This window comes from Kryptolebias marmoratus, linkage group LG3, assembly GCF_001649575.2.
Source record: "Kryptolebias marmoratus isolate JLee-2015 linkage group LG3, ASM164957v2, whole genome shotgun sequence".
Classification (NCBI taxonomy): Eukaryota; Metazoa; Chordata; class Actinopteri; order Cyprinodontiformes; family Rivulidae; genus Kryptolebias; species Kryptolebias marmoratus.
In genome coordinates, this window is record NC_051432.1 from 16,495,937 (window position 1) to 16,522,332 (window position 26,396).

Consider the following 26,396-nt stretch of genomic DNA (forward strand, 5'->3'; position numbering starts at 1 on the left):
CGGTGGTCAAAAAACAGGCAAGGGTCGAGATCAGACATGAGCAAGACATGAACGCTGGACATTTACTCGCTGTGAGGCTTTCAATAATCTGGCGAAGAGTACTGGGAGCTGTGGGTATTTATGGGGACCAGAACAGGTGAAACAGATGACTGATTACTTGGGCATGGTAATATGGGCGTGGCTTGAACTGTGGATGAGTGGAAAATTACTTGGCTGTGGCATGACTGGAAGCAAGAGGCGTGGCAGGAACAGATGGAGCTGTGACAAAAAATGTATCTTTGCATGGAGAGAAATAAAAAAAATATAAAATGATTAATTTGAAAAGGGAAAATATGTTAAAATAAAGTCAGTTGAGCTTTCTTGGCCAGATTGTTTCCATTTTTATGAGAAGATTTAATTACAATACCTTCTAAATCAGACTAGACTCCTAAATATCCTACTACATACGATATTCTTTTCAAATCTAAATTAGATTTACATCTTTCATACAAAATCACAGCCTGAGCTTCTAAACCAGCCTGTTAAATTTCCTTCAGTGCCTTCAGCTTGTCTTCATGAAACCTTCACCGCTCTTCACTCTTTTCATTGTTGAAGCAGTTTTAAAGACAGACGGTGGATTTCGAGTTGTCACAGTTACAAAAGTGTTGACTTAACACCACCAGCAGGGAGTCAAATATCAGAAGTCTGCACAAGAGAACTGAGCATATTTGCCATTGACCTGAAGTTTTTTTTCAATGATTTTCAAACTTGTTGTTTCTCTTTCAGAGCTCCTCGGTGCGGCGAAGCGGGTTAATGTTAACATCCAGGATGCAGACGGGTGAGAAGCTGCTGCTCCTTATCAATCCTCTGTCGTCACAACTTCCTTCTTTTGTTATTTTGTTTTGCCCGTTTCCTGTTTTAACAGAAAAAAAAATAAACTAGCATTCCTTGAGATAATTCATATTTATCTTCGGCTGCCTTGCATCCCGAAGTTTTAAACAACAATCTGATTCGTTAGCGCTCAGAGTACGTGTTGTGAATGACTCTCAGCTACTGCAACTCCGAATTTTAGCTCTGTGTCTGTTAAAATGAGTTATAAACATAATTTTGCTAAGATTGATTAGCAATGGCAGCCATCTTGAGTCAGGTTCAAAAGTTTATCAGTTGCAGAGGTTATTTTCTGAGAGTTTCATTAAAATCCTTTTGTTGGCTCATGAGATATTTTGCTAACAGGCACAGGAACACAGACAATTACATTATCCTCAATTACATTAGCCTTTCATGGCGGCAGGTGGTAAAAACTAACTTTAACCATTCTAAAATATACTTGAGAAGAGACCAGACTTACAACCATAAGACAGGAAAAAAATATCTTATTCTGGTTATGTCATATGTACTAAAATAGTAATATGTATACTTAACTATATAAAGATTAGTTCTGCTGGGACCTTGTGTCGGGCTCTCTGAGCTCCTAGGAGAACAAAACAATGTCATTTTGGTCTTTGAATTGCATCAAGGAAAGCATATTTCTTAATTTCTCATCGATTATAAATCCATTTTAAAAACCCAGCTGATTACCTGGCTAAGCTTAGCTCGTCAGACTCCCAGTGTTACTTTACAAAGAGGAGAAAAGCCATAAATGTCTAATCTTCTGCACAACAAATACTTTAACTTTTGTACTTTAATTACATTTATCTTATATAAATTTTGTTTATGCCATTGTGTGAATCTAAAAACATAAATAAAAAATATTAAACATCTTGCTAGCTGTCCGGTGTTTTAACTCTCAGGCCCTGTCTACACTACTCTGGATATTTTTAACAGATATTTATTTATATTAATATTTAGATATTTATATTAATTTTTCTCTGTTTTTTCTTTAAAAATTCTTGATAAAAAAAAATCCAGATGCATCAAAGTCTAAAGAACTTCTAAAATAATATTAACAAATAACTATATAATATCTATAGCAATATTATGTAACTACAACTATAAATAGCTATAACGGTAGTATATCAAATGTGATATTTTAGCAGCAGTAAATTACTAAAATCAATTACGGTATGTTTTGAAATTTTAGTTTTAATACCATAAAATTATAATTTTTTTGTTCAAGGTCATCAAGCTGTAAGAGTCTCACCCATCTCTAATTTTGATTCATTTTAACTTTAGGCAGAAACAGCTCTTCTAAGCTTTAAATCTGATCAGATACTCCTTGTTACATTTGAATTTTGGTCTTTGGATTTATATTTAGGACAAAATTAGTGAAAACCTTTGTGTGCACATGCTTGGTTTATAATTTGGCCCCATCAGATAATGAAGATTTTTTTTTTTTTTTCAATTATGTTGGTTGGAATCAAATAATTGGGCTCAGCTCGTCGTGTAATGACTGATGACTCGTTGATTTAACTTCAGGGACAGACTCTTATATTCACAAGGGATCCATTAGACACACACAAACACATTCACACATAGATGCCCTGCCTGTTCGCTCCACTCCGGGGTAGCAAGATTGCTTATTAATGGAAGTAGGTCATCCCCCCCCTCCCATCTTTCACAATAGTGCTGAGGGGCGGAGCGGCTGTACGCTGAAGATTAATTCAGCAAAGTTATACTCAGGCTCACGCAGCCTGTATGTGTGTATTTTCACAAATAATCTGTGTCTGTGTGTGTCAAAGGCTGTCGCCGTTGCACCATGCTGCCCTGAGTGGTAACAAGGAGCTGATCTCTCTGCTGCTGGAGGCCCAGGCAGCGGTGGATATCAAAGACAATAAAGGTAAAAACAAAAACACAGGTTTTTTTTGTTTTTTTTGCGCTGTCGCCACAACTCACTAACTTAGCACACACAAAAACGATGCCAAACCCACGAATCTGCCCAGAAAACAAAAAGATTAAAGTAAGAAACACAGGAATACAAAAGCACATTTCTGGCTTTCCACTGTATGACAAATAATACCGGCTTATGTAATAAAAAGTGAGCTTGTTGGAAATGCAATAACATTTTTTTTTTCCTTTGTGAGAGAAGCTGACAGATTTGTTTTCACAGTAAATAATAGAAAATAGAGGATAAAAGCTTCATGGCTGCAGGACTGAGAGCCAAATGGAATCTGAGCAGCAAATATCTCCATCCAACATTGGCAGATTCTGGTATAGAAGGAAAAAGAGGAAATCTCAGGGCAGATGGGAGTTATAATCCCTGCAGGATGTTGGCCTAGTCTCTGTGCACTCTCAGTCAGTCATGCCCTGTTTGTGCTTAAATACAAGCATACACCTGGCAAGCATCTTTACCACATGGCCCTCCTCAGTGAGTGCTTTTTCCCCCCTCTTTGTTGTAGAAACATCAAGTCATTCACTAAAACGTGTAACTCAGGAAGCGCTCTGGAGACCTTTGTCATGTTCCTCCATTCGATGTCCAGTGTTCGGCTCACACTGTGCAGCACAATGCTTAATTCAGGTTTAAAAGACACATATTTATTACAAGATTACATTACAGGAGCTCTCTACACCCTGCCTTTAGAGCTTTTATCTGCGGCTGTTTAACACGGCGTGACACTTAACTTCACTCCTCGCGTTTTCCGAGAGGTCTATATATATTTTAACAGTACAAATTGCCTTCAGAAACCCTCGAAGAGAGCTGAAGGCACCAAGTCTGACAGCTCACACTTGCACACACAGTAAATCACCCTCGGACGAGTCAACAACCTGATTGTTCCCAAGTACTCACATCTCCTCCTCCTGCAGTTCAACCATGAATGGTTGGTAATGATCCTCCTCTTTGGCACAGTTCGTTGTTGCCTGACCCGTCCCAGGTTAATAGAAGCTGTTTACCCTCCTGCCATCTGGAAGATTTCGCTCCATCGAATCAAGAAAACCTTTATCCCTCTCTCATCTGGACAATAGAAACGTGTTTTGTTTCAGTTTTTTGAACTCAGCACATCCAGCCTTTTAAAGGATGAATGATACAGGTTGTTGGTTGATATTTATTTTAATATTTTAACTTATTTCAACTTTGCTATTGACCTCTTCTTTACTGTGGAAACCAGTGCCACTTTATCCCTTTAGCACTGTCTTCATGTTGTATTGTTCTGTATTTGTTTATTTATTTATTATTATTTCTTTTGATTATGGTTGGATAAAGAAAGAGACACCTCAGATAGAAATGCTGAATAACTTGAGAGGCTGGCTGGGTCAGTTAAAGCATCACAATTACTTTATTCCTCTGTCACATTTAAGCTGCAAACCCCCCCAATCTGTTCTTTTCATAGGTTTTTAGAGGCAAACTTTAGGACAGAAAACTGGCAAAATGTTATTAGCAAGTATCTTTTTGAAATTAGGTGAACTGTTGAACTGCATATGAGAAGTCACAGTTATTTTCCACTTCTGAGGTACAATAAATACATCATGATTTGAAATTTGAAGCTGGGCGGAGAACCAGTGGCTGGATGAAAGAGCGTTCCAGACTTAAGGGGATTCCCTGCTCAGAACCAGACAGCAAACCAAACCACAAAGTTAGAAACAGAAAACATCTGCTGGAAGATTGTTGTGTAGCTAGTTTGATGTACAGTTCGTACATCAAGACTCATTCCTCAAAGAGCTGCGACAAGCCGTCGTTATCTTGAAGAAAGTCATATCTGCTGTTTGGGGGGGAAATGTCAGCTGAAGTTCACTGACCTGGCCTTCCTGCAGGCCTGAGCCTCTGGGCCTGATTTCCCCCGTCCAAAAACATCACAAAGAGGAAATGAGGCGAACATGCCGCCTATCAGCTCTGCCAAAATAATCCTTTGAGCACGGTAAAGGGTATTTCCAATGCTGAAAAACTCTTGTAGTTAGAATAACTACATTTATTTCAGAAAACCTTTGGCATTGTCTGAGTATAATCTGTTTTTACTATCTCCATGTCTAAACATGACTAATTGTTGATTTTGAAAACCAGGAAATTCACTAGGTCACACATAATATAATAATAAAGATTATGCCACTGACTGAAACTTTGTGAAAGTAGGCCAAGTCATACTAGTCATACATCTCCAGAGGTGTCAGGGTTAGTGCTGCCCTTTCTTTACACAGTCAGGAAGATGTCCTCCCTTCTCATACTTTCTGCAAAATCTGTGAGGCTCCCTGAAGCTAATTTGCTTTCACGTCACCTCATATTGAAGATTTACCTCCTTTTATCTGATGTGGATTTTGCGACCCCGTTCCTGGTAATAAATGTCTATAACGGCAAATCTCCTCACACAGTATTTGTGGGTTTCTTTCGTACACAGAAGAGAAGATTTTCAAGTTTTAAGTTGGAAAAAAACAGAAGCTGTAGCGCTTGTAAGTCAGACTTGGAGGATTGGGGGTTTCTCGCTGCAAAATTTGATATGGCAGAAAAAAAGTGATGGCAGCTGCAGTAATAATTTTTTTTAATTTTCACTTGTGCTTGTTGGCATCATATTTGTATACAAAGTACTGTACAACTGTATTAGGAAACATGTTGCTATTAAAATGCACATATATCTAGCTGTTATCGGCTTGTTTTACTAATGATAGCTGGGCCACTGAACACAATTAGCAAATCCCACTGGTGTTCAGACTTGCAACTGGTTCAGTTTGATGAAACGTCATTTCCCAGCATGTCACCTCAAAACAAGTGTCCCTGTTTTATTAATTTTTTTCTCTGCTTGTGGTTTATTGACTCAGTCTACTTGATCTTTTTTGTGTTTGGTGCTGCAGTTTAAATGGGAGGTTTACTGACACCCATGCGTTGTCAAAAAGCACAGTTTGCGCGGCTCCATGTGGTCAAATTCGGAGGGATCTGACTGGCTGGTACAGGTTACAAAGTATAAATCACAAACGCCTTACAGATAAGGAGATGGTGGGTCAACAATCAGAGCTCTTTATCTGCAGAAAGGGGACTTGCAGAAAGTTTTCAAAGGGGTGGCTAGAGGTCACTGTTAACGTTTGGATGGGGCAAAAAAAAACAGAAAGTCATAACAGAATTTGAAGAGTTTTATTATTCTGTTGTCAACTTTAGGCATGATGAAAGTTAGGCAGGTGCCTCTTGAGTTTGGCCGACTTCATATTTTTTTAATCTAACAGTTGATGTTAATGAAAACAGCCCCTTCCACACATAAGTGGCACTTTGTGGATTTGACGAAGGTTTTATATTGTTTCAGCCTTGCGTCCACATGAAAATGGTGTTTTAGGAACCCCTAAATGTGTTTTTGTTGTTGTTTGTTTGTTTGTTTTTGTCTAAACCAGGTTACAGAGTGGGAAAACCTTTAAACACAGCTGTTGCTTTCTCGTCTGGGCAGTCTAAATGCAACCTTTTGTCTGATAGTCCCATCTCTAATCTCACCTATGACCCCAAATGTGACAGAACTAACAAGGACAGACTCTGTGCTTGTGCTCGCTCAACTACATCAAAACTGTCGGATCCTGTGTTACTTCAGTGAAAAGAAAAGTCCATGAACACTGCCTGAAACAGAACCGAGTTAAAACCCTTGATTATTACACCAAATAATCTGAAGCGAAATGGGAATATGTTTAGATGATACTCTGCCTGAAACTGTCCAAATTTCTTTGGATTTGAACTGACATGCTTCACAACCAGCAGTAGTTTAATGTGACACAAAGACGTTCCACAAAAGGGATTCGTTTTTTGGTTCTTGCATTCTTCATCCTAGTTTTCTTCTTCTTGCGTTTACAGTTCGGAACGTCTGCTCCACGTCTTCTTTCCTGTTTCTGGTGCGTTTTTGTGGCAGTGTCACAGCGCCGCATACAGGCCTGGCGTGGTCACTACAGCGTTCGAGGTGTTTTCTGTGTTTGCGTGTGGATGAAAACATTTCTAGGAACCGTGCCGTTTTTATGTGGAAGAAGAGCATTTTGGAGAGACGGCGTTCCCGTGTGGATGAGGCCTGAGTTATATAATCAGTTTTGTGTGTTTGCTCAGGTCGATGGCAGCCATCTTGACTCAGGTCGACTCCAGTAGTTAGTCAGATACTTTGAGGGTTTCATTAAAATGCATCCAGTGGTTCACAAGAATGAAAATTTAAGGGTTGGGGGGGGTTAATGCACCACTGCTTCACTGAGTTTGATAATGACGTTCATCTCTGACATCAAGACTGGGGGTCTTGGGTTGGTTTCCTCCCCACTGCTACTTTTCAGGAGCTGCATCTAAAGGTGTGTGTATTGTTTAGAGCAATTAGAAATGAGTACACATTGATGCTTTTTCCCTCTGCTCCCAGCTGTACTAGATATCAATGTCCATTTTGTGCAGGGCTCCAGGAGTTCATTGTGTTATTCAGCTGCCTGCATTGTCCTCCTGGGCCACGTTAAGACACTGATAAGGGTATTCTTGGCCTTTGTCTCATAGCTGTTGTCTCAAATGTCCCACAAGTGTGATGCTTGCATAAACAATTGTTCTAGGGTTACACAAAGGTCATAAAGATGTCAACAACTGTAAAGAGGGCACTATTTTTAGGACTTAAACTGAGAGACTGTGTCTGTAGCTGTTCAGTGACACAGATGTTACAGCAATCTGATAAAAATATATATAACTTTCACAATAGAGCTGTAACTAAAAATGGTTTCTTATTATCAGCTACTTAACAAAAAAACCCCTCTGATTATTGATAACTTATCAGCTAACAGATTGTCCAAAATGAAAAATGCAGGTTTTAAAATGTTGTTGTCGCATTAAAAAAACAATGGTTTAACCAACAAATCAAAGATAAAAATAATTTTATTTTACTATTTCCTAATAAGCAAATTTGTTTGGTGAAAAATGCATTTTAATTAATAACAGTTTTTGTTACATAATAAGGTAAATTATCACTCCACCCACTAATGTGTAAGCTCCCCTGCACATTTCTTTATTTCAGCTCCAGTGATAACTCATCCAGATGGCAAAACATTTACATATATATATATATATATTATTTTTTTTTTTTTTTTTTTTTTTTTTTGTAAGAGGCACAATGTAGTCAGTAAGTGATGGGAACAGTCACCTGTAATTATGCTAGTTATTCACTGGAAGAAAATATGATGTATTTTAATACTTACTACATGTTTAACTGCAAATTGATTGATGTAAAGAAATAAAAAGTGTTTGCATGCTTATATGATCATTTTTGTGTCTGTTTGCATGTGCTTGTGGGGTCTTGTATGTCTGCGTGTTGCTGTGCTGTCTTTTCCGGCTGTGTTTTCTGTATGTGTTTGTCTTTGTATGTATGTGTGTGTGTGTGTGTGTGTGTGTTCTGTGTAGGAATGCGTCCCCTGCATTATGCTGCATGGCAGGGGAAGACTGAACCAATGAAAATGCTGCTGAAAGCAGGCTCGTCAGTCAACGGACAGTCAGACGAAGGACAGATCCCTCTGCACCTGTCATCTCAGCATGGACACTACGATGGGGTAACTCTGTGTGTGTGTTTGTGAGGTGTGTGCGTGTATCTGTTATGCAGACTTGATGATCCATGCATGAAATATTTGTTGTTCGAAGACGGGACAGTCAGATGCACCAGTGGGTTTTGTGTGTGTGTTACAGTCTGAGATGTTGCTGCAACACCAGTCCAACCCGTGTATCTCAGACTCAGCTGGAAAAACACCACTGGACCTCGCCTGTGAATTTGGACGTGTTGGAGTGAGTACATCACGCATCACCGCACAACTTGTATTTGTTTCAAGAAAGCAAAACTTGAAAAATATCCACACATCCTGGCTCAGAAGGCAGTCAGTGTGTGACTGGAGTCCGAGGAGGGAGTGCTTTGGCTGTGATGGTTGATCTCTCAACTTCTCACATTACTAGATTTTATGTTAAATTTATCAAAGGGTTATACACAGGAAGAGCGGAAGAAATACACATCTGCAAGGTCTGCACAGTAAATAGAACATTTCTATTAAATCGTAATATATTTTATTCTAAGTACTAAGCGTTCACGCTCTGCAAACCAAAAATATATTTAGCGAGTTAAATGATCCTTCTCTGTCCATGGTGTTCACCGTGATGTTAGATGATAGAGGCCGAGATGCTAAAACACAGTTTTTTGAGCAAGAAGATAAAGAGAGGAGTGAGGAAAGTGTGGGTTTATTTCAGCCGATATTGTTATCACAGTATTCAACAGTAACATCACATGTTCTTCTAACGTTGTGCAGCCATAACGCCTGCTGAGCTGCTTTGATTCAGACTTGTGGAAGTGTTCATATACAGTACTTTGTTTCATGATCATTTCAGTAATGTTTTAGTTTCAGTCCATCTGTGATTCTTGTTTCTCTCTGTGTGTTCAGGTGGTCCAGCTTCTGCTCAGCAGTAACATGTGTGCAGCCATGCTGGAGCCAAAACCCTCGGACCCAAACGGAGTGTCACCTCTGCATCTCGCAGCGAAGAATGGACACATAGAAGTCATACGGTCTGAACACGCACTCTTTTATGTCGAGCCTTCCTCTGCCTGTCTTGTAGTTTGCTCGCATTTACCTGTCTGTCCTTAAAGAACCCTAAAGAATAATTACTCATCATGTGGAAATTTACGATGAGTTGCTCAAAGCTGAACCTGAAGAGTGTGTAACAGGGCACAGAGTTCAAGCTCTCATGAATTTAGCAGCAAGCGTTGCTGTTTTAGATGTCTGACCTTTTAGTAAAAGAAGTTAGCTGCTTAATGTTTAGTAACAATGTCAGCGATCACAAATGGGCACAACATCCTGGTTGCTCTAATCGTCGAAAGTTCAAACATTCAGCTGCTGAGCACAAAAACACCAGCAGTGTTTAAAAGGTTTGTTATCTTTCAGGGCAGTCCTGTTCTCTTTCTCTCTGTGTCTCATTCAGTTCCTTGTCTGTGTGCTTTGGTTTGATTAAATACAATCAATCAGAAATGAGCTTTTTATTGTCTTTATAATGGCCCTTCAGGTTGACTCGCAACCCATTCATCTGTCTTTAAATTAACCTAACAGAGTTTCTTCTCTTGTACCTGTCGCTGTAGACTGAAATTTTATTTCGATAAAAGCAGACAAACAGTTAGCACTGAATCAAAGCCAAAACAAACACATTGTGTTGGCCAGCAGCTCGCTACACAACACCAAACCCACAGCCTGTGAATTACAGTCCACATAAACTTCAGTGCCGCAGTTCAACTCTTATCCTCCATTTTAGCTTTTAAAAATAACTAACTGAGCAAACATTTCGTGGGGAAAAGTGAACTAGCAACATCCTATTATCTGCTCAGCTTCATGGCTGTAAAAAGCGAATTTAAGTGACATAAACTCCCCCTGATGGGATTCATTAAACCCTCACAAACTCTCGTTTGACACAACTGGCTGCTTGATTCACTTGCACGTCATATAAACAGCTTTCAGGTTTGCTAAACTTAATTTCCACCAAAGGGGGTCTTTAAGTCGGGTTAAGTGTTGTTCTTACATAGCGTCTGATTGCAGGACATATTTGTTGTTTTTTTTTGGTTGGTTGTTTTCCTCTCAGGCGGGTGTGCTGACTCTGGCAGGCTGCAAGCTGTGGTCATTAAAAAAAAACACAAACATCCCTGCAGCCTGCTTAGATGACACAAAACAAAAATTAAACGTTAAAAACAGTCGCTATCGAGAAGATGTAAATGATTTATAAATGGCAAACCGAGTATTATTTCTGTTTAACCTGCAGAAATGTTAAGGTTTTTTTTTTTTACATACACGTCTTGTTTTGTTGTTGTTTGTGCTTCTTCCTTTGGAGCAATAATCTTATGAATGACTGTGATAAAGGTTAATGTCACTGTTATGTTGTGTTGCAGGCTGCTGATTCAGGCTGGCATAGACATCAACAGACAGTCTGAGTGTGGCACAGCTCTGCATCAGGCTGCCCTCTGTGGGAAGACAGAGGTGGTGCGTCTGCTGCTGGATGTAAGTCTGAGTGCAGACCTGCTCCGAATGACTAAAAGATGCTAAAACCTCAATCTGTTTTCTTTTGAGCTTGTTTGAGCTCCTTCGGTGCTACTGAAAACTCAGCGCATCCCTAAAACAATTCGACGTTGCAGCTTTTTTTTTTTATTTAAATGATTTTATTCATTTTTACAGAGCAATTACACAGCCATACATCAGCAATAATTAACATAAGTGTTGACAATGTGGAATTTTCCATAAAATAAACATCTCAGCATGACATTTGTACAGCTTCAGCATCGTATTTATGATCTCAGCATCACCATACTGTCCTAAATCGAGGATCCACTTTCATTTTCACTTCACCTTCTTTTGGTAAATTATCGACTTTACACACATAAAACAAAAGCAAAATACTACTTTACAGATCCATTATTTACCTAAAAAGGAATAAGCTGAAGCCGAGGCATATACTTGCCTACCCTGTACCCTCTACCCTCGCCTGTCCACTTTGGATGGCAGAGTTAGGCACCATAAACCAAAAGTCTACCTTCTGGGTCTTATTTACATGAATAGAGCTTCTACTGGACCCCGGCATAGACTAAAAGTAGCTTTTTAAAGTCTTAATAAGTATGTTATCTTTTCCATTTGGTACAATTCCCTAACTTTTTGAACCCAAGAGTTGTGGGAGGGTGGCTCTAATTGCATTCACTTAAATGGTAAATGGCTTCCACTTGTATAGCGCTTTATCTAGACCAAGGACCCCAAAGTGCTTCACACTGCAATCATTCACACATTCATACACTGATGGCAGTAAGCTACAATGTAGCCACAGCTGCCCTGGGGCGGGCTGACAGAAGTGCATTATAAAATGAAATGCAATACAATTACTTAATTGTAATGCATTTTAGGGCTGCTGTGAAAAGAACATTTAAAAGATATGATTTGGCTCTTCCTTGTAAACCAGCTGGTATAATACCGAGTAATGCCACTGTTACATCCTTTGGTATATCCTCCTGAAAGATTTGGTTTATAGCCTTGTGACATTGCAGCTCTGCTTCATCATAGAGTGGCATCAGCGCAGGAGTGAGAAACACTCTGAGTCAAACCGCTCTGGACATCGTGAACCAGTTCACCACCACACAGGCCAGCCGAGAGATCAAACAGCTACTGAGAGGTGAGGTGGCCAGCTCAAACACTCATATTCTTATAAAATATTCTTTGCAACACGATTTTTGTCTCCAGCAGCATTTGATAGGAGTGTCAGAATTTAATTATATGAAATCTAGTGTTTTTTTGTTTTTTTATGACAACAAGACCATGCAGTTAGTTTGTGCGCTCACATTTTGCTGCTTATTCTTCTCAATCGTTGATTTAAAGCTTTTTATTTTATTTAGTCCAAACAAAAACTGTTCTGTTCAAGCTCACTGCATTGTATGCAAAGACAAGCTTTTTTTTAAGGTTGAAGGACAAGCTGTTAAATATCATTCGTTGGTTTTGACATTAATTTGAATTTATTTGTGTAAAGCTGACAAAAACCTTTCTCTGTAAAAAGACAAATTACTTAGTTACTGCAGCTCCATTACAAAGACTTAGTCATCAGCTGGGTTGTATGGGTGTAGGTCAGCTGATTGAATACTTTCAGGAACCGCACAAACAGTACTGTTGTTAATAATTAAAGCACTTTTTTGTGCTCTCCATTGTTTGTATTATATACAGTTTAAGTACTTGATCTCCTTAGTCTGTTTACTCTCCCTTTGTCTTGTTTTGTAGACGCCTCGGCTGCGATGCAAGTGCGAGCGCTAAAGGATTACTGCAACAACTACGACCTTACCAGCCTGAACATTAAAGCTGGGGACATTATCACGGTACAGTTCATAGTCCAGTAAAATCAAATAAAGTGAAATTGTCAAACTGAGCCTAGTTTATGCTGGGGACCTTTTCTACTTATATGGTGCAACGTAATCCATAACATGAGTGCTGTGACCGGTTTCAGATTAAACTCTGTGGAAATTATTACAAGTCTGGTGACTAAAGCAGCATTTTGTGAGAGGAGGAGGATAACTAAATAAAATGACATTGTAAAATTTGAGATGACAACAAATTTAAAGCTTTTGTTGATTAATGGATTAATTTGAGTGTTGTTAGTAACTCTTGTGATGGTTCAGGTTTGACAATTATTAGTTAACTTCAAATTCTTTATATACAGTATATTTTCATATAATCATATGAGTTAATATTTTTTAATACTCGTGATTAAAATAAGGCACATTAGAGCATTCTTTGAAAGGATGCACACTTAATGCTGCCTTTCATGCCAAAGTTTTAAACTGAGATCATTTTATCTCGATGATAATCCTATCGCCTCAGCAAATCTTAAAAAATATCTTATGAGCAATACTGCAAAATCTCATGCAATCAGTTAGAGCTCAGGGTATGTGTTAGGAATGAGTCTCAGCTACTGCTACACCACGTTTTAGCCCAAAATCTGTAAAATCAACTTAGTTAAATCCAGTCTAGTTGTTTGCAGATGTTTTCTTTTTAATTTGAACATCTTCTCAACCCAAAACGTCCAGTAGGCTAGTGTGCAATTGGCTGATATTGTGTATTTGATGAGTTGATCTTTAGCTTTCGCAGTCAGTTGTCGTTAAAACGTGAGCATGTTTTAATCTGTGTTTGTGTGCAGGTTTTGGAGCAGCACTCTGATGGCCGATGGAAAGGCTGTATACACGATAACCGCACAGGAAATGATCGAGTTGGCTACTTTCCCTCCAACATAGTGGAAGTGATCAAGAGGGCAGGTGACCACCCACACCACAGCTGTGTGTGTGTGTGTGTGTGTATGTGTGTGTAAATGTGTGAGCTTTCCGCACGTGTTAGTTTAGCAGCTGTTCTGTAGATATAGCTGATCAGTAGTTGTAGTCAGCTGCAGCTAATGGCATCTATCAACTTGTCAATCATCTTCATTGACCAATCACTGTCCTCCTCTATTGGCTCTTACCCCTCCCCCTTCCTCTGAAATCCTCCTCCCTCTGTGACCCTCCTTAATTAAAACAACCCCCCTTAAGTCCAACATGCTTTATTAGATCGTGATGTTTTTTGTTCATTTCATTTGTTTGCTTTATTGCCTGAGTAATAAGTTATTTTAATTTGTACAGATATATTCCTTGTGGATATATGAATGTATTCTGTTCTTATTTTTTTAATTTTAATCAGTTATTTTGTGCATTTTCAGTTCTGATTAGACTTTTGTTTCCAGTTGACTGATCAGTTGTTGTTGTTGTTGTGTTGTTGTTGTTGTTTTGCACCCCCTCCTCCTCCTCCTCCTCCCGGCCTGTGTCCAGGTCACTCCCCATCCCAGCAGTGCCACACCCTCCTCCTCCGCAGGCCCAGCCCCTGCCCCATTTCCTCGACCAACGGACACTCATACCCCCCCTCCAAAGTCCTCCCCCTGCATCTGCATTTGCCTCCCCCTCCTCCCCTTCATGCCAACACACAATCCCTCCCTCGCTTCTCCTCATTTGGGTATGTTCCTCTTCCCATCTCTCCTCCTTCTCTGTCTACTCCTCCTCTGTCCACTTCTCCTCCTCCTCTCTCCACTTCTCAGGAGCAGCAGAGTCAGACAGGTACATACTGTAAATAACAGATAAGCATCCTTTCTTTTTTTCTCTCTTTTTACTCCACGGTCTGTAACAAAGCAACACATCATCTATCAGCTTGTCGCCTGGCTTCAGTGAAGTATCAGTTCACTGCAGATGATTCTTTCACTTGTATTTTCATTTAAATTATTTTCTATCAAGTTAACAAACTTGTGAAAAGATTCATCAAATAAACTTGGACCTTTATCCTCTAAAATAATAGTATATTTAAGATTCCATTCAGTATTTCATTGTTGAAACAAAACAAAACACCCAGGTTGTCTAATTTCATTAAAATAGTTCTAAAAATGCAAAGAACACAAGAACTTCATCAGTTTTTGACTTGCAGGTTAACAGGAAGGAAAGAGGATTCTTTAGATGCACAGACACGTCCGATTTTTAATATTTTCTGTGATTCTAAATAAATGTTTCTGAATGACTAAAAGAATCGAAAACCTCCTAAAACAGCGTCGTCAACAGAGTACAACGGGCTCTGGATGAAACTGGATCTGAGGAATGGCAAAACATCTTTCTGGTTCTTTTTATCCACATCTGTTCTACGAAGCAGGTTCAACATTCCCAGGGTACCTTCAGCTGATCTGGCCTAACTAACCCTAACAATGGAGACTGCACTTTGTGGTACCATGGAGCCTGTTTTCATCTCATTGAGTCACCTTGATTTTCTGACTCTGAACATGTGTTCATGTGAAGTGGGCAGGGCTGAAATCAGAAGCCTTATCGCATCCTTGGGTAAGGAGGAATAAAATAATAAAAGGTAAAAGATAAGGTAAAGAAAAATGGTGAATGTGTTCATTTGTAAACTTAATAAAGTGCAAATGATCTGATACTTAACACTGGGAAAGAACCTTAGCTTGCTGGAGAGATTATGTATCTTCTTTGGCTTTGGGCTCCATCAGGAAGAGCTGGAGGGGAGGCGTTGGGGAAACGATCTGACCACAGATACACAGCAGAAAATGGATGGATGTATTGTCAAACTGTGCATTTCATTAAATTAATGAGCTACGTCTGCCACTTGTTGGTAATCCTCCATTCATCCATCTATTTTCTTTACCCACTTGGTCCTGTTTCGAGTCACAGGAAGTTGGTGCCTATCTCCAGCGGCCATTAGACTAAAGGCGGGGTACGCCCTGGACAGGTAGTCTGTTCATCACAGGGCCACATGGAGACAAACGAGACATGCTCACACACTCACTCACAATTTAGAATTACCAGTTACCTAAAAATGTCTGTTTTTGGACTGGGAGGAAACCAAAGTACTTGGAGAGAAGCCACCCAGCCAGGAGTTGAACCTGAAACCTTTCTGCAAGGAAACAACGCTAACAACTTCTCCACTGAGCAGTCCAGTCCTGATTGTCTTAAATGCTCTTTACGCTAAAAAAGAAAAATAAACCAGGGAGGGGACTTGTTGTACGGTCATTTTTTGTCATCCAGACAGCGTCACATAGAGTTGTAGGTGCCTTCTGAATTTGTTACAGTTTATAAGATAATATAAAAAAATATCTTACATTCTCTTTGTGAAATAGTTCAGTGAGTATGGGAAAGTTTGCACTTTATTACTTAGTGCTTTTACTTGTGCTGGAAACCTACCCTGTTAGAGAGCAGGTTTTGTTTCCAGCGGAAGTTAATGTGGTTTTATATCCAGGTAAAAAGTGAACCGGCTGCACGGTACTGAAGTTACCTTTACTAATCCTGCTTCGTAGTACAGGAGGCCTCCAGTCTGAGGACGACAGAGCCTCTCATCAAAACACTCAAACTAGTAAAACAGTTGTGAGATGCCTAAATATTTAACACAACAGATATAAACTGAACTACACACACACACTGAGTTATGTTCTTTGGATGTGAAGGTGAGTGAGTTTAGCAGCTGAACACACATTTAGTTATTATATAAAAACATTACTTTATCACATACACGTTGTTTGTCTAGCAATATAGTGAGTGTTTTAGTTTACCAACTTAAGTAGTGGCATTTAGACGGCTGTGTGTATATATGTGTGTGTTTGTGTGTGTGACAGGTTCTCGGACTGCAGAGCTGAGTCCTCAAGGCTCTCCCACTTTAGCACATCAGAGCAGCACCAGCGAGGACATTTGGGTGTTGCGTAAACCGTTGGCAGGTGTGTGTTTTTTTTGGGGTTAACAGTTTCAGTTTCTGCATTTGCTCCTTGCGGTAACCTGTACGTGTGTGTGTGTGTTAACGCGTCCAGGTGGGGAGCGCAGCGGCAGCGTGGGCAGCCTCGGCAGCGTTCGGTCCTCAAGCAGCCTCCAGAGCTCTGGAAACACACACGTCCTCACCACACCAGCACCCAGTCCTCACCCGGCGCCCACACCAGGAGTCAACACTCACGGCCTTAACGCTCCAGGTCTGCACGCACAAGCAGAAGGGGTCAAGGTGAGAGGGCCTCCTTAAATGTGTTTCTGTGCACAGGTTCCACCACGTTCTTGCTTTTAGCTTATCAAAACATCAAGCCTGTCATTTCCAGGAAAGAGAAAACCATTTTCAGGAAACAAGATGTTTATCATGTTAACCACAGTTATTTCCTGTTCAGTTTGTACTTCTGTTGATAGCCTCACTATTCATCTACAGTAAAGGAGATGCAAAAACCTCCAGGTTTATTTTGTTACATTTACATCACAACCAACAAATAAAGGGCAGAGGCTAACTTCATGTCAAACAAATACTGCTTCACCATTATCACCTTTTTTGGCTCAGATTAGCCACCTGAGGTTGTTTTCCAAATACTTGGGATCATTTTAAAAATCGAACGGGTGCGTTGACAGCATGACTTAGTAGAAAGATAAAATGCACAAATTGAAATGCAAAAATGTGAAATGGTTTTAGCACTGACTTACACAAATTATAAATTTAAAGATGCTATTGTTAGGTGTGAACTACACTAAATGTAGTTTTGGTTTTGTGTGATCCTGTGTTGTTAGCTTTAGCATTGCTTTTTTATGCCAGATTTAAGTCTTGCCACACTTCGTCATACGGATCTAAAAGTGCATTAAATGGAATTTCATTACAGACAAGTGCGGAGGTGTTCATTTGATTATGTGCAGTGCTTTCAAACGTGAATAAATGATATTTGCACCCTGCATATCTGCTCTGTAACATCTTCAGCTAAGTCGAAATATAATTTCACTGATTATAAACTTGGCGCATAAAGTAAGAAAATTAGCATTTGGTTGATTATTTCTTTGTTGTAACAATAACACTTCTTGACAATAAATCTTGTGCTGTTAGAAAGCTTGTTTATTTCTCCTTAAATGGGGCCACGATTGAGCAGCAGAGTTGTGCACCCATGAAAAACTTGCCAGATCTCTGCCAAACAGCTCATTCTGCTATTGACTCATGTTTGGTGTTTTTTATTGGCTTGGACGATTGAAATCTGAAGAAACAAGACATATTAGCAGTTTAACAAACAAGGGCCTCAGCAGGATGTGGAAGAACCATACACAGCCACAACAGCCCCGCACCTCCTTCTCATGCTGCTCACCAGCTTAGTCAGGCACTGCTGCGGGATGGCGTCCCATTCTTCAACCAGCATTTATCGCAGGTCAGCCAATGTGTTTGTGTTGGCGAGCGTTGCCATCTTGGAGGGTAGGGATTGGTCCCAGACTGTGGAAATGTGGGAGCTGTTTGGCGTAGAAGGTTTGACAAGTTTTTCATGGGTGCAAATCATATTCAACTACTGCTTAAACCACAACATTTAAGGGGAAATAAACAGGCTTTCCAAGTGTATAAGATTTATTGCTAAGAAGCACTGTTACAACAAAGAAACAATTAACCAAACACTTTAAAAATTTTACAAATGCAAAGATGATCAAGTTCTCATGTATTTACTGATAAAACACAAGTATTGTGGTACTTCTTGTATAGCAGGAATCTGCAGAAAGAGCAGTGATGTAAACCAGAGTCTGTGTGTTCAGTGCTGAGCCACAAAGCACCTCTGGGGCCTGAATGTATGTGCGTTAGTAAATGTTTCTTATGTGTGTGTGTGTTTTAGCTCCTGGCCACTGTGCTCTCTCAGTCAGTAAAAGCCAAGGAACATCTCTTGGAGCAGTCGCAGTCTGTTGAGCAGTCAGCAAGTAAGCACACATTCATCACGTTCCTTCGTCCCAAGACAGCATCTTTCATTTAAAGCTTAAGCTTCGCACAGGTACTTAAACAGCATTTGTCTGCATTAGCAAAGAAGGAGAGCGCCGTTTTCCATTCAGTCAAAAAAAAAAAAATCTTGTTTGTACTAAAGTGATGACAATTTGAAGTGATCAAGGCTGTGTTCACAAGTAGAACAATTCCCTCTGGGCTTGTTTAGATCTTTTTTTTTCTTCATCTCACGTTTAGCCTGCCTGGCCCTCTAAAGACCACCTGTCTTTTCTTATCAGACGCCAGAAGCACTTCTCTCCTCAATCCTTTTTTAGTACTATGATTCTTTATTAATAGAAGCAGCTCAAACGTGCTGCTTGGATCCTTTTTGTTTTTTTATGGGTTGGTGTTTCTCTGGGTTTAAAAGGATGGACAAAGATTTGCTGTCACAGCAAACTGTATTGTGCTGTGTACTCTGAGTTGTTGAGTAAAAAGACCACATGAATGCAGCTGCTTCACTGTCTTCCAAAGAAACTACATACGGGCTGAACATAAGAATTTCTCAGCATACAGTAGAAGGATTTTCAGCTAGTGTTATAACGTCTATTCTTCAAGTTTAGACAAATTCCTTTGTTGCTTCTGCTAAGCAGTTATGAAATTTGTGAGCTATTCAGGATTTAATCTCACAAAAAACAAATAAACTTGTGCGATTTGCGAGGTGGCTAAGATCTGTGAGAGAAAGAAAACAAAAGGAGGCTTAGGATTCACCCCTGGGGTGCACCACACAGGAAAAGGACTTATTTCACAGCGGCCATTTTGACTTGAAACAGTAGTGAAGTGAAATTTATTTATATAGCACTCTTCAGCAACAAGGCAATCCAAAGTGCTTTACAACACAGAAACAACAACAGAATCAAATACAGATACAAACACAGTAGGACTTGCTCCAGTGGACTAACAAATGCTCCCACTTCTCCACCTGTGAAATAACAAAGAAAACCTTTCTTTAAGTGGATTGCAGTCCTCAGTGATATAATATAAATAGCTGTGCCTGCCCTACAATTTCATGTCAAAATGAGGAAAAATGCAGGAGGATGGAGTGATCGACAATTTAAAAAGCAGCTCGTAGAACAAAAATTTACCAAACTGCCTCGCTGCCAGTAGGTCATCAGTAACAAGTGTTTTCTCTGTACTGTGAAATATTTTAAAACATGCCAGGAGGTTGTTGGGTTTTTAGGTTGTTAATACATTTTTTGCCAATCATGAAGTGTAATTTGAATATAAAACCCCTAAAAAATATGTTTTCGCTCTTATCTCTGCTTCTCAACTTAAAGGCTCCTCTAGCTGCACGGTTCACGAGCAGCGGTCGTTTGAGCGGAAGGCAGAAGAGGATGATGGGAAAGTGAGTTTTTTGGGGTCTTTCTAATTGCTTCTGTGTTTAGTTTTTTTTTTGTTTGTTTTTTTTTTGAGGAAGATGTTTCACAATGGAGTTCACAGGCCAGAAAAGCAAACTATCCGCTGCGTAGCATCTGATTAGTTGGATTGACGTGCGAGTGTGTCGCCATGGAGACAGGCAGAGTGACAGACATGTCTTGCCTTCTGTCCCTCCTGCAATCACACCACCTTGTGGACACCCACATGCAGCTGCTCTGTTGGGGAGCTGTTCTGTGAAACGGAGCCTTAAATAAACTCAGATCTACAACCAAGCAGATGTTGTATTTCAGACTCAAGCGTTCGCTGGTTCGGTTGCCAGACAACAGCTGCCATCTTTCAGAGAAGCAGCAGTGATCGTTTTAGAGTGTCCTCATTGGCTGATCTCATCTACCATGAGTGTGTGGCACAATTTAAACCAATAATGTAACTTGGCCTCTTATTGAATTGAATTTAAAGTCTTACCTTTTAGTTCTGTCATCTCAACCTCAGTGACGGCTTGTTGCTAATACATACAGTACAGGGGTGCGAAAACTGATTTAGTAATAATTATTTACCCTCCTAAATAAAACAGCTGCCAACGATGTTGGTGAAATCGTTTAAATATCCAGCATCTGTTAAGATTTTATTGTAGGTCGGCCTGGAAATGTAGAGTCAGTTCTTTAGTCTGTGTCTCCTTCTGTATCAGGGTCTGCAGCTCTTCAGACATTTGAAGTGGCTCCTTGTAACTTTGACTATAAACAGCTTGAACCCGGGTCAGTTTTGTCAATAAATTTCAAATAAACAGCCCTTTTAGTAGTTTGCCTGTCCGAACCTTTAGCAATATGTGGATGAAATTTCTGCAAAGGTAATAACAAGAGTAGGTTTGGCTTTCTGTTTAGCTCCGTCAGGCTTGCATCATTTTAAACAAGCAGGTGTCAGCTCCCTCTGGAAAGTTATAAAATAAAAATACAGTTTCACAACATAAACCGCGGGCTTGTTTTTATAAATGTTCATATAAACTTTATTTATTTATGAAAGATGTTTAAATGGCCCTTTTAAGGATAAAAGCTGCAGACTCCTGCTCTGTAATGATCACAGTCAAATTGTTTGTCTCAAGGTATGAAAAAAATGTCTCACTCTTTTGAAAGACTGAGACAAAAAAAAAAAAATACTGAGATGTGTGAAAACCGCACTGCTCTGAGTGTTTGGGTGGAGCTGCATTTACTATAACTAAAGGTCTTTGCTGGTAACCTAAGACTTTCCCATTCTTTACTTCTTTATATATATATATATATATATATATATGTGTGTGTGTGTGTGTGTGTGGCTTAGGTGTTCAGATTTAGTATTTATACTGCAGGGGTTACGTCTGCAGGGTTACGTCTGTATTTTATGTCCAGTTCTTCAGATTTACTTTAGTATTTCAGTCATGAGAAACAAAATGTGTGCCTCGTTTCACCAGATCTTAAAATGAAATAAATACATCCTCTGATGATGTAAAACCTATAGTTTGCACTTGGACTGGGCCATCGCAACGTCCTGATTTATTTTTCAGCCTTTGCTTTGTTGGAAGCATTGTCCTGTCGCATGACCCACTTTCCATTAAGCTTCAGCTCTCGGACAGATGGCCTCGCATTTAACACAAAAATGCTTCGTGGTCGACTCTGACTGCAACATGACCGGGTCCTTTCACTGCAAAATCAACCCAAATCATTGGCCCTCCACCTCCATGCTTGACGGCTGTTATGAGGTGTTTGTGCTGAGATGCTACATTTAGGTTATACCAAACTTAGCACTGTGCCTTATGGCCATATCTCTCCACATTAGTTTCATCTCCCTAAAGGAAATTATTGCAGCTCTGCAGCCAAGAGAAAATGTTTTCCAGCTGTGAATAATCGTTCTATGTGTACAAAGACGGATTCCAGTTTGGTAATGGAAATGAAACCCTTCCTTAACTGATGGATGATGATTGTTTAACGTTGTTAAAGCCTTTAATCCTTAGCTTTAAAGTAACACATTTGAATGTTTCAAAGATTTATCAGAACCTCTGCTGTTCTGGAGCGACTCACGCTGGATGATGATGAGTTCATAAAATGCATTTAATTAACAGCACCTGGCAGCTAATTACTCCTAATATATACGAAAGGATGTATGTTTATTAAAATTTACACACTACTTTTGCAGTATTGTTAAATAAGTATGGGCAGAGTAATGTGTCATGTTTTGGTATTGTGAGATTTTATTTCTCTAATCTTAAGACCTGGTAAGGACTAGGTGATCTACAGGATGCTGCTCAGATTTGGTGCAGAAGGTTCTTCTAGAAGCGGACGATCATGTTCCATCTCCTGTCTTTTAGAAGCAGGCAGTGGTGACATGGCTGGGCGAGTTTCAGTTGCAGTTCTACACCACCCACTTCCTCACCGCTGGATATGATCTAGACACCATTGGCTGCATGACCCCAGAGGTAAGCATTTGACCTTTGACCCACTCTGTGTAACCCAGCAGAACCCACAAGTTGTTGGTGTGAGTCTGAACCAGTCACGTCTTGTTACCTGTTTTCACACACGGCTTTGTCTGCTCCGTTAGCATCACTCTGTCCTTTACTGTGGATTTAGTGCCACTCTCTGTGCACGTGTGTGTACTGAAGCAGACACTACAGTCTGACACAAACCAGCCGAAAGGCAGAGTGAACACTCATCAGAGATTATCCCTGAAGGCTAAATATCCCTGAAGGCATATCACATGCAACCCATGTATTCATGTCAAAGTAGCATCAAATTGTTTGCATAATGAAGAAAAAAAAAACTGCCTTCAGTGGCCGTGGTTAAATCGCAGCTTGACCGAGTGCTCTTTGCGTTTCAGGACCTGACGGTGATTAACGTGATGAAGCCTGGACATCGAAAGAAGTTGCTGTCAGAAATCAGCAAGCTGTACTGCACCGACTGGCTGCCGGACCACAAACCTGTAAGGCCTCTCCTGGAGACGAATAAAAAAAGCAAAAGAGCAATGTTGAAGTTTGGTAGATTTGTGCACTACATATATATGCTGCTCTGTCACCTGGTTAGGCTGTGATAATTACTTGAAACAGTAAATTTTTGGTCCTTTTTTTTTTCTTTTGTCTCTGTGTATTTTAGGCCAACCTGGCCGACTGGCTGTCTCACCTGGGTCTCAGCCAGTATTACCAAGTTCTTGTGCAGAACGGGTACGAAAACATTGACTTTGTCTCCGACATCAGCCTTGAAGATCTGCAGGAGATTGGCATCACTAAGCTCGGTAACTTACAGCTGCATCAATTAGATATGGAAAAGGCTCATGAAGCTATTTAATGAGATATAGACAATTATAATATGTAATTAAAACACTGAAATGTATAATATTCTCTGTGTTTCATTTTACTGCACAGTCTATGATCTAAAATATACAGAAACATCTGTGAACCTGAACTGCTCAGACATTTTGGAGATCTTGTGGCAGAGTGGCCTGCAAACCTTTAATTAATGGGAGATTATGCAGTTGCCTGTGTGTGTGTGTTATCTTTCTGTTTGCAAAATATCTCGTGAACCACGGGGGAAATTTAATGAAACGCAGTAAGTTAACTTTAGATGTACAGGACATATTAGATTTGAAATGGCTATATTTCAATATTTATTCAGTCTTAGCAGATATAAAAATGAGAATAAGTAAGTCGATATTGCAGATACTGAGCTAAAATTTGGTGTGGTAGTGGCTGAGATTCATTCCCATCACATACTCTGAGCGCTAACAGGTTGTGAGGTCTTTGTCACACAAAGTGTCAGGAGATATGTACTTCTTCAGGGGCTGATAATTTCATTGGATCAGTTTGTAGCTGAATATTATTCTCTAAAGTTAACCGTACCCTTAGATTTCAGGATTCCCCCCTTGCCCTTAATTTAAAATCACAGGAGGTAGTGATTCATATATGGCACTACATGATTGGACACCAGATTCCTTGGACAAATTAAGCTTTTCCAAAGAACGGTTCATTACTCAGATTTTTGACATGGCTTCCTTTGGCGACTTCTTGTGGCCAAAAGTATAAAGAGCAGCTTGAATCTGAAACCTGAATGAACCGCTTTATCTTGGTGGCCCATTCGACTGGGTGGAGTTGACACCTATTGTTTATTTCACGTGACATTTGTGTCTGATATCAGGCTGTCATTGTGGCACTTTCAACATTTATTTTTTGTTGGTGAAAGAATAAAGTTAAAGCTTTAAATACAGATACCAAAGCAGCGAAGCAGCTGCAGTCCTTTTGTGGCTTCTGACGTCACGGATCACGTGATTCTGGTGAAACTAATCCTACTTTTACGTGGACAGAAACAGTGTGGTTTTGGAGTTCCAGTCTGTCTTTTCACTAGTTAACGTTGCCATGTTTTTTTTTTAATGCTTGTTAAGAAAGATGACCGTGATACAATGCAGCTATTGTGACGATAAAATATAATTTACAAATACTTAATTTCTGAGTTTATTTGCTAGTGCAGCTTGTAAAACCTTGTTTGAAGTGGGCATCTTAGAAGTCTCCATTTAAAGGGCCGGAGAGCTCTAAAATTAAGTCCTCACCCTACAACACAAAAAAATGGGACAGCCGCTGCTAGGGTCCTGTCTAAGTGATCAAGGGGTGAGAATAACTTGTTCAAAGTGAGGCCGTCTTTAACCCTACCGTGGCCTCTGGGTCTAACGGACCTGAAGGTACAGGGCTTCTCTTCCTCTCTTCGGTTATCAGGGCTTCAGGAGGGTTAAAGACTTCCAGTCTACTTTAAATGGCCTTGTCTTGTTACTAAAGAAGATATATTCTAGAACCTCTTTTAGTACAATTTCTTTTTATTTTCTTTCTTTCTCTCAATAATTCTTCCTCCTCACCTCTGTTTTGCCTCAGGACATCAGAAGAAGTTGATGTTGGGAGTGAAGCGACTGAAGGAGCTACAGAGAGGAGAGGGTGGGTCTGAGCCTCCTCAAAGCTCCTCATCGCCTCCTCCCAGCCCGAGTGGTAGCACCTCCTCGGAGCCACGCAGAGAGGCGAGGAGGCAGAGGGATGGCGCCCCCAGCCCACTGGCCAAACCTCGGCCGGGTCTCCCGCCTTCACAGACCCCTCCCCACACCCCCACCCAGACGCCTCCACAGACCCCGCCGCATGGCCGCACCCAGCAGGCCTCCCCCCGGGCCCGGCCTCGTCCGTCTACCCAGATGGCCGCAGTAGATTCATCAGTACCTCTCCTGCGGCTGCCCTGCGAGGAAGAAGAGCGACGAAGGACCCACAGTCTCATTGGCTCAGAATCAGACTCTAGATACGCCACCGTGTGCCGCAGCAGCTCCACGCACACTGCCGCCTCTAATGATGTCACTGTTAACCGCAGCCAATCATCTGTCACTCTCCGCCCCCGTCGGAAAGGCCGGCCCCCGACACCGCCAAAACGCTCCTGTTCTTCCATTACCGGAGGTGACGGGGAAGGAGAGGGGCAGGGGGACGGACTGTTGGGGTTACCGACCTATCGAGAGCGGCGAGCCAGTGATTGTGGCGCCCTGGGAGCAGCTTTAAGGGCTCAGGACTCTGCAGGCCTTGAGAGATCAGAAGGTGCTTCTGGGAGCGTTCGCAGCCTGGCGGCCATGTTGGAGACATCCATGGTGCAGAAGAATCTGGGAAGTGGCGCCAGCTACCTGCAGGTGGGTGTGTTTGAACCTGACAGTTGCCTTTAGACTCTTAAAGCTTTGTAAAGAGGTATTTATGAAGAACATTTCACCTACAGGTGAGTCCACCACTTCTCCGTCGCCAGGCAGGTGCAGGAGGTCTGGGATCCGAGGAGGAGGATGTTGTGAGTCGGCGCAGGACCATCGGTGGACTCGAAAGCCTCCCTTGTGATCATACCGAACAGTTACCTCGGCAACCAGCGCAGCAACGTCCAGAACCACGACCTCGATCCAACGTGGTCTCCTCAGCATCCGAGATCACCGACGGCACAGCAACACTCCGAAGGAAGCCGCGACCTCTGGCCGTGGACTCCGACGCGCCCAAGTCCACAACTGTCGTTACCATGACAACTGTCTCGGACACCGTACGCAGAAGACCGCGCGCCTCTGAGCAGACAGAATGTGTCGTTCAAAGCAATAATCAGTCTGATTCTCCAAACAGCGGCCGCAAAAGTAAAAGCGAGCCGCAGCCTAACGGCGGCGTGGTGCTGAGGCGGAGGCCGGTGTCCGAAGCGTCAGAAAGGACAGAGACCGCAAAAGAGAGCTGTGAGTGGATGGAGGCCAGGAAGTCTCTGAAGCCACCCGTCTCACCCAAACCGTCCTCGGTGGCCACGAGAAAAACGCAGGCTGACCCTCCCACTCCAACTCGCAGGGTCCCCATCCCCGGACCTGATAGTCCTGACGGGGCGCGGAGTCCCGGTGAGACCCAAACA

General features: G+C 41.0%; 1 protein-coding gene across 3 annotated transcripts in view; it reads left to right on the plus strand.

Annotated features, from left to right (window-relative positions):
- Positions 1 to 26,396, plus strand: part of si:dkeyp-9d4.3 (caskin-1) — a 49,642-nt gene that overhangs the window by 17,436 nt on the left and 5,810 nt on the right. Inside the window, exons 2-19 of one of the 3 annotated variants that reach the window (XM_037974945.1) lie at positions 766 to 817; positions 2,658 to 2,755; positions 8,228 to 8,373; positions 8,507 to 8,602; positions 9,247 to 9,368; positions 10,734 to 10,842; positions 11,890 to 11,998; positions 12,595 to 12,689; positions 13,508 to 13,622; positions 16,496 to 16,594; positions 16,685 to 16,869; positions 18,485 to 18,566; positions 19,899 to 19,966; positions 22,337 to 22,441; positions 22,840 to 22,941; positions 23,112 to 23,250; positions 24,875 to 25,659; positions 25,743 to 26,382. In XM_037974945.1, coding sequence (XP_037830873.1) covers positions 766 to 817; positions 2,658 to 2,755; positions 8,228 to 8,373; positions 8,507 to 8,602; positions 9,247 to 9,368; positions 10,734 to 10,842; positions 11,890 to 11,998; positions 12,595 to 12,689; positions 13,508 to 13,622; positions 16,496 to 16,594; positions 16,685 to 16,869; positions 18,485 to 18,566; positions 19,899 to 19,966; positions 22,337 to 22,441; positions 22,840 to 22,941; positions 23,112 to 23,250; positions 24,875 to 25,659; positions 25,743 to 26,382 — 3,147 coding nt within the window. Of the gene's footprint in view, positions 1 to 765; positions 818 to 2,656; positions 2,756 to 8,227; positions 8,374 to 8,506; positions 8,603 to 9,246; positions 9,369 to 10,733; positions 10,843 to 11,889; positions 11,999 to 12,594; positions 12,690 to 13,507; positions 13,623 to 16,495; positions 16,595 to 16,684; positions 16,870 to 18,484; positions 18,567 to 19,898; positions 19,967 to 22,333; positions 22,442 to 22,839; positions 22,942 to 23,111; positions 23,251 to 24,874; positions 25,660 to 25,742; positions 26,383 to 26,396 lie in introns of those variants that run through there. The other 2 variants (XM_017408082.3, XM_037974946.1) reach the window with 2 other exon arrangements.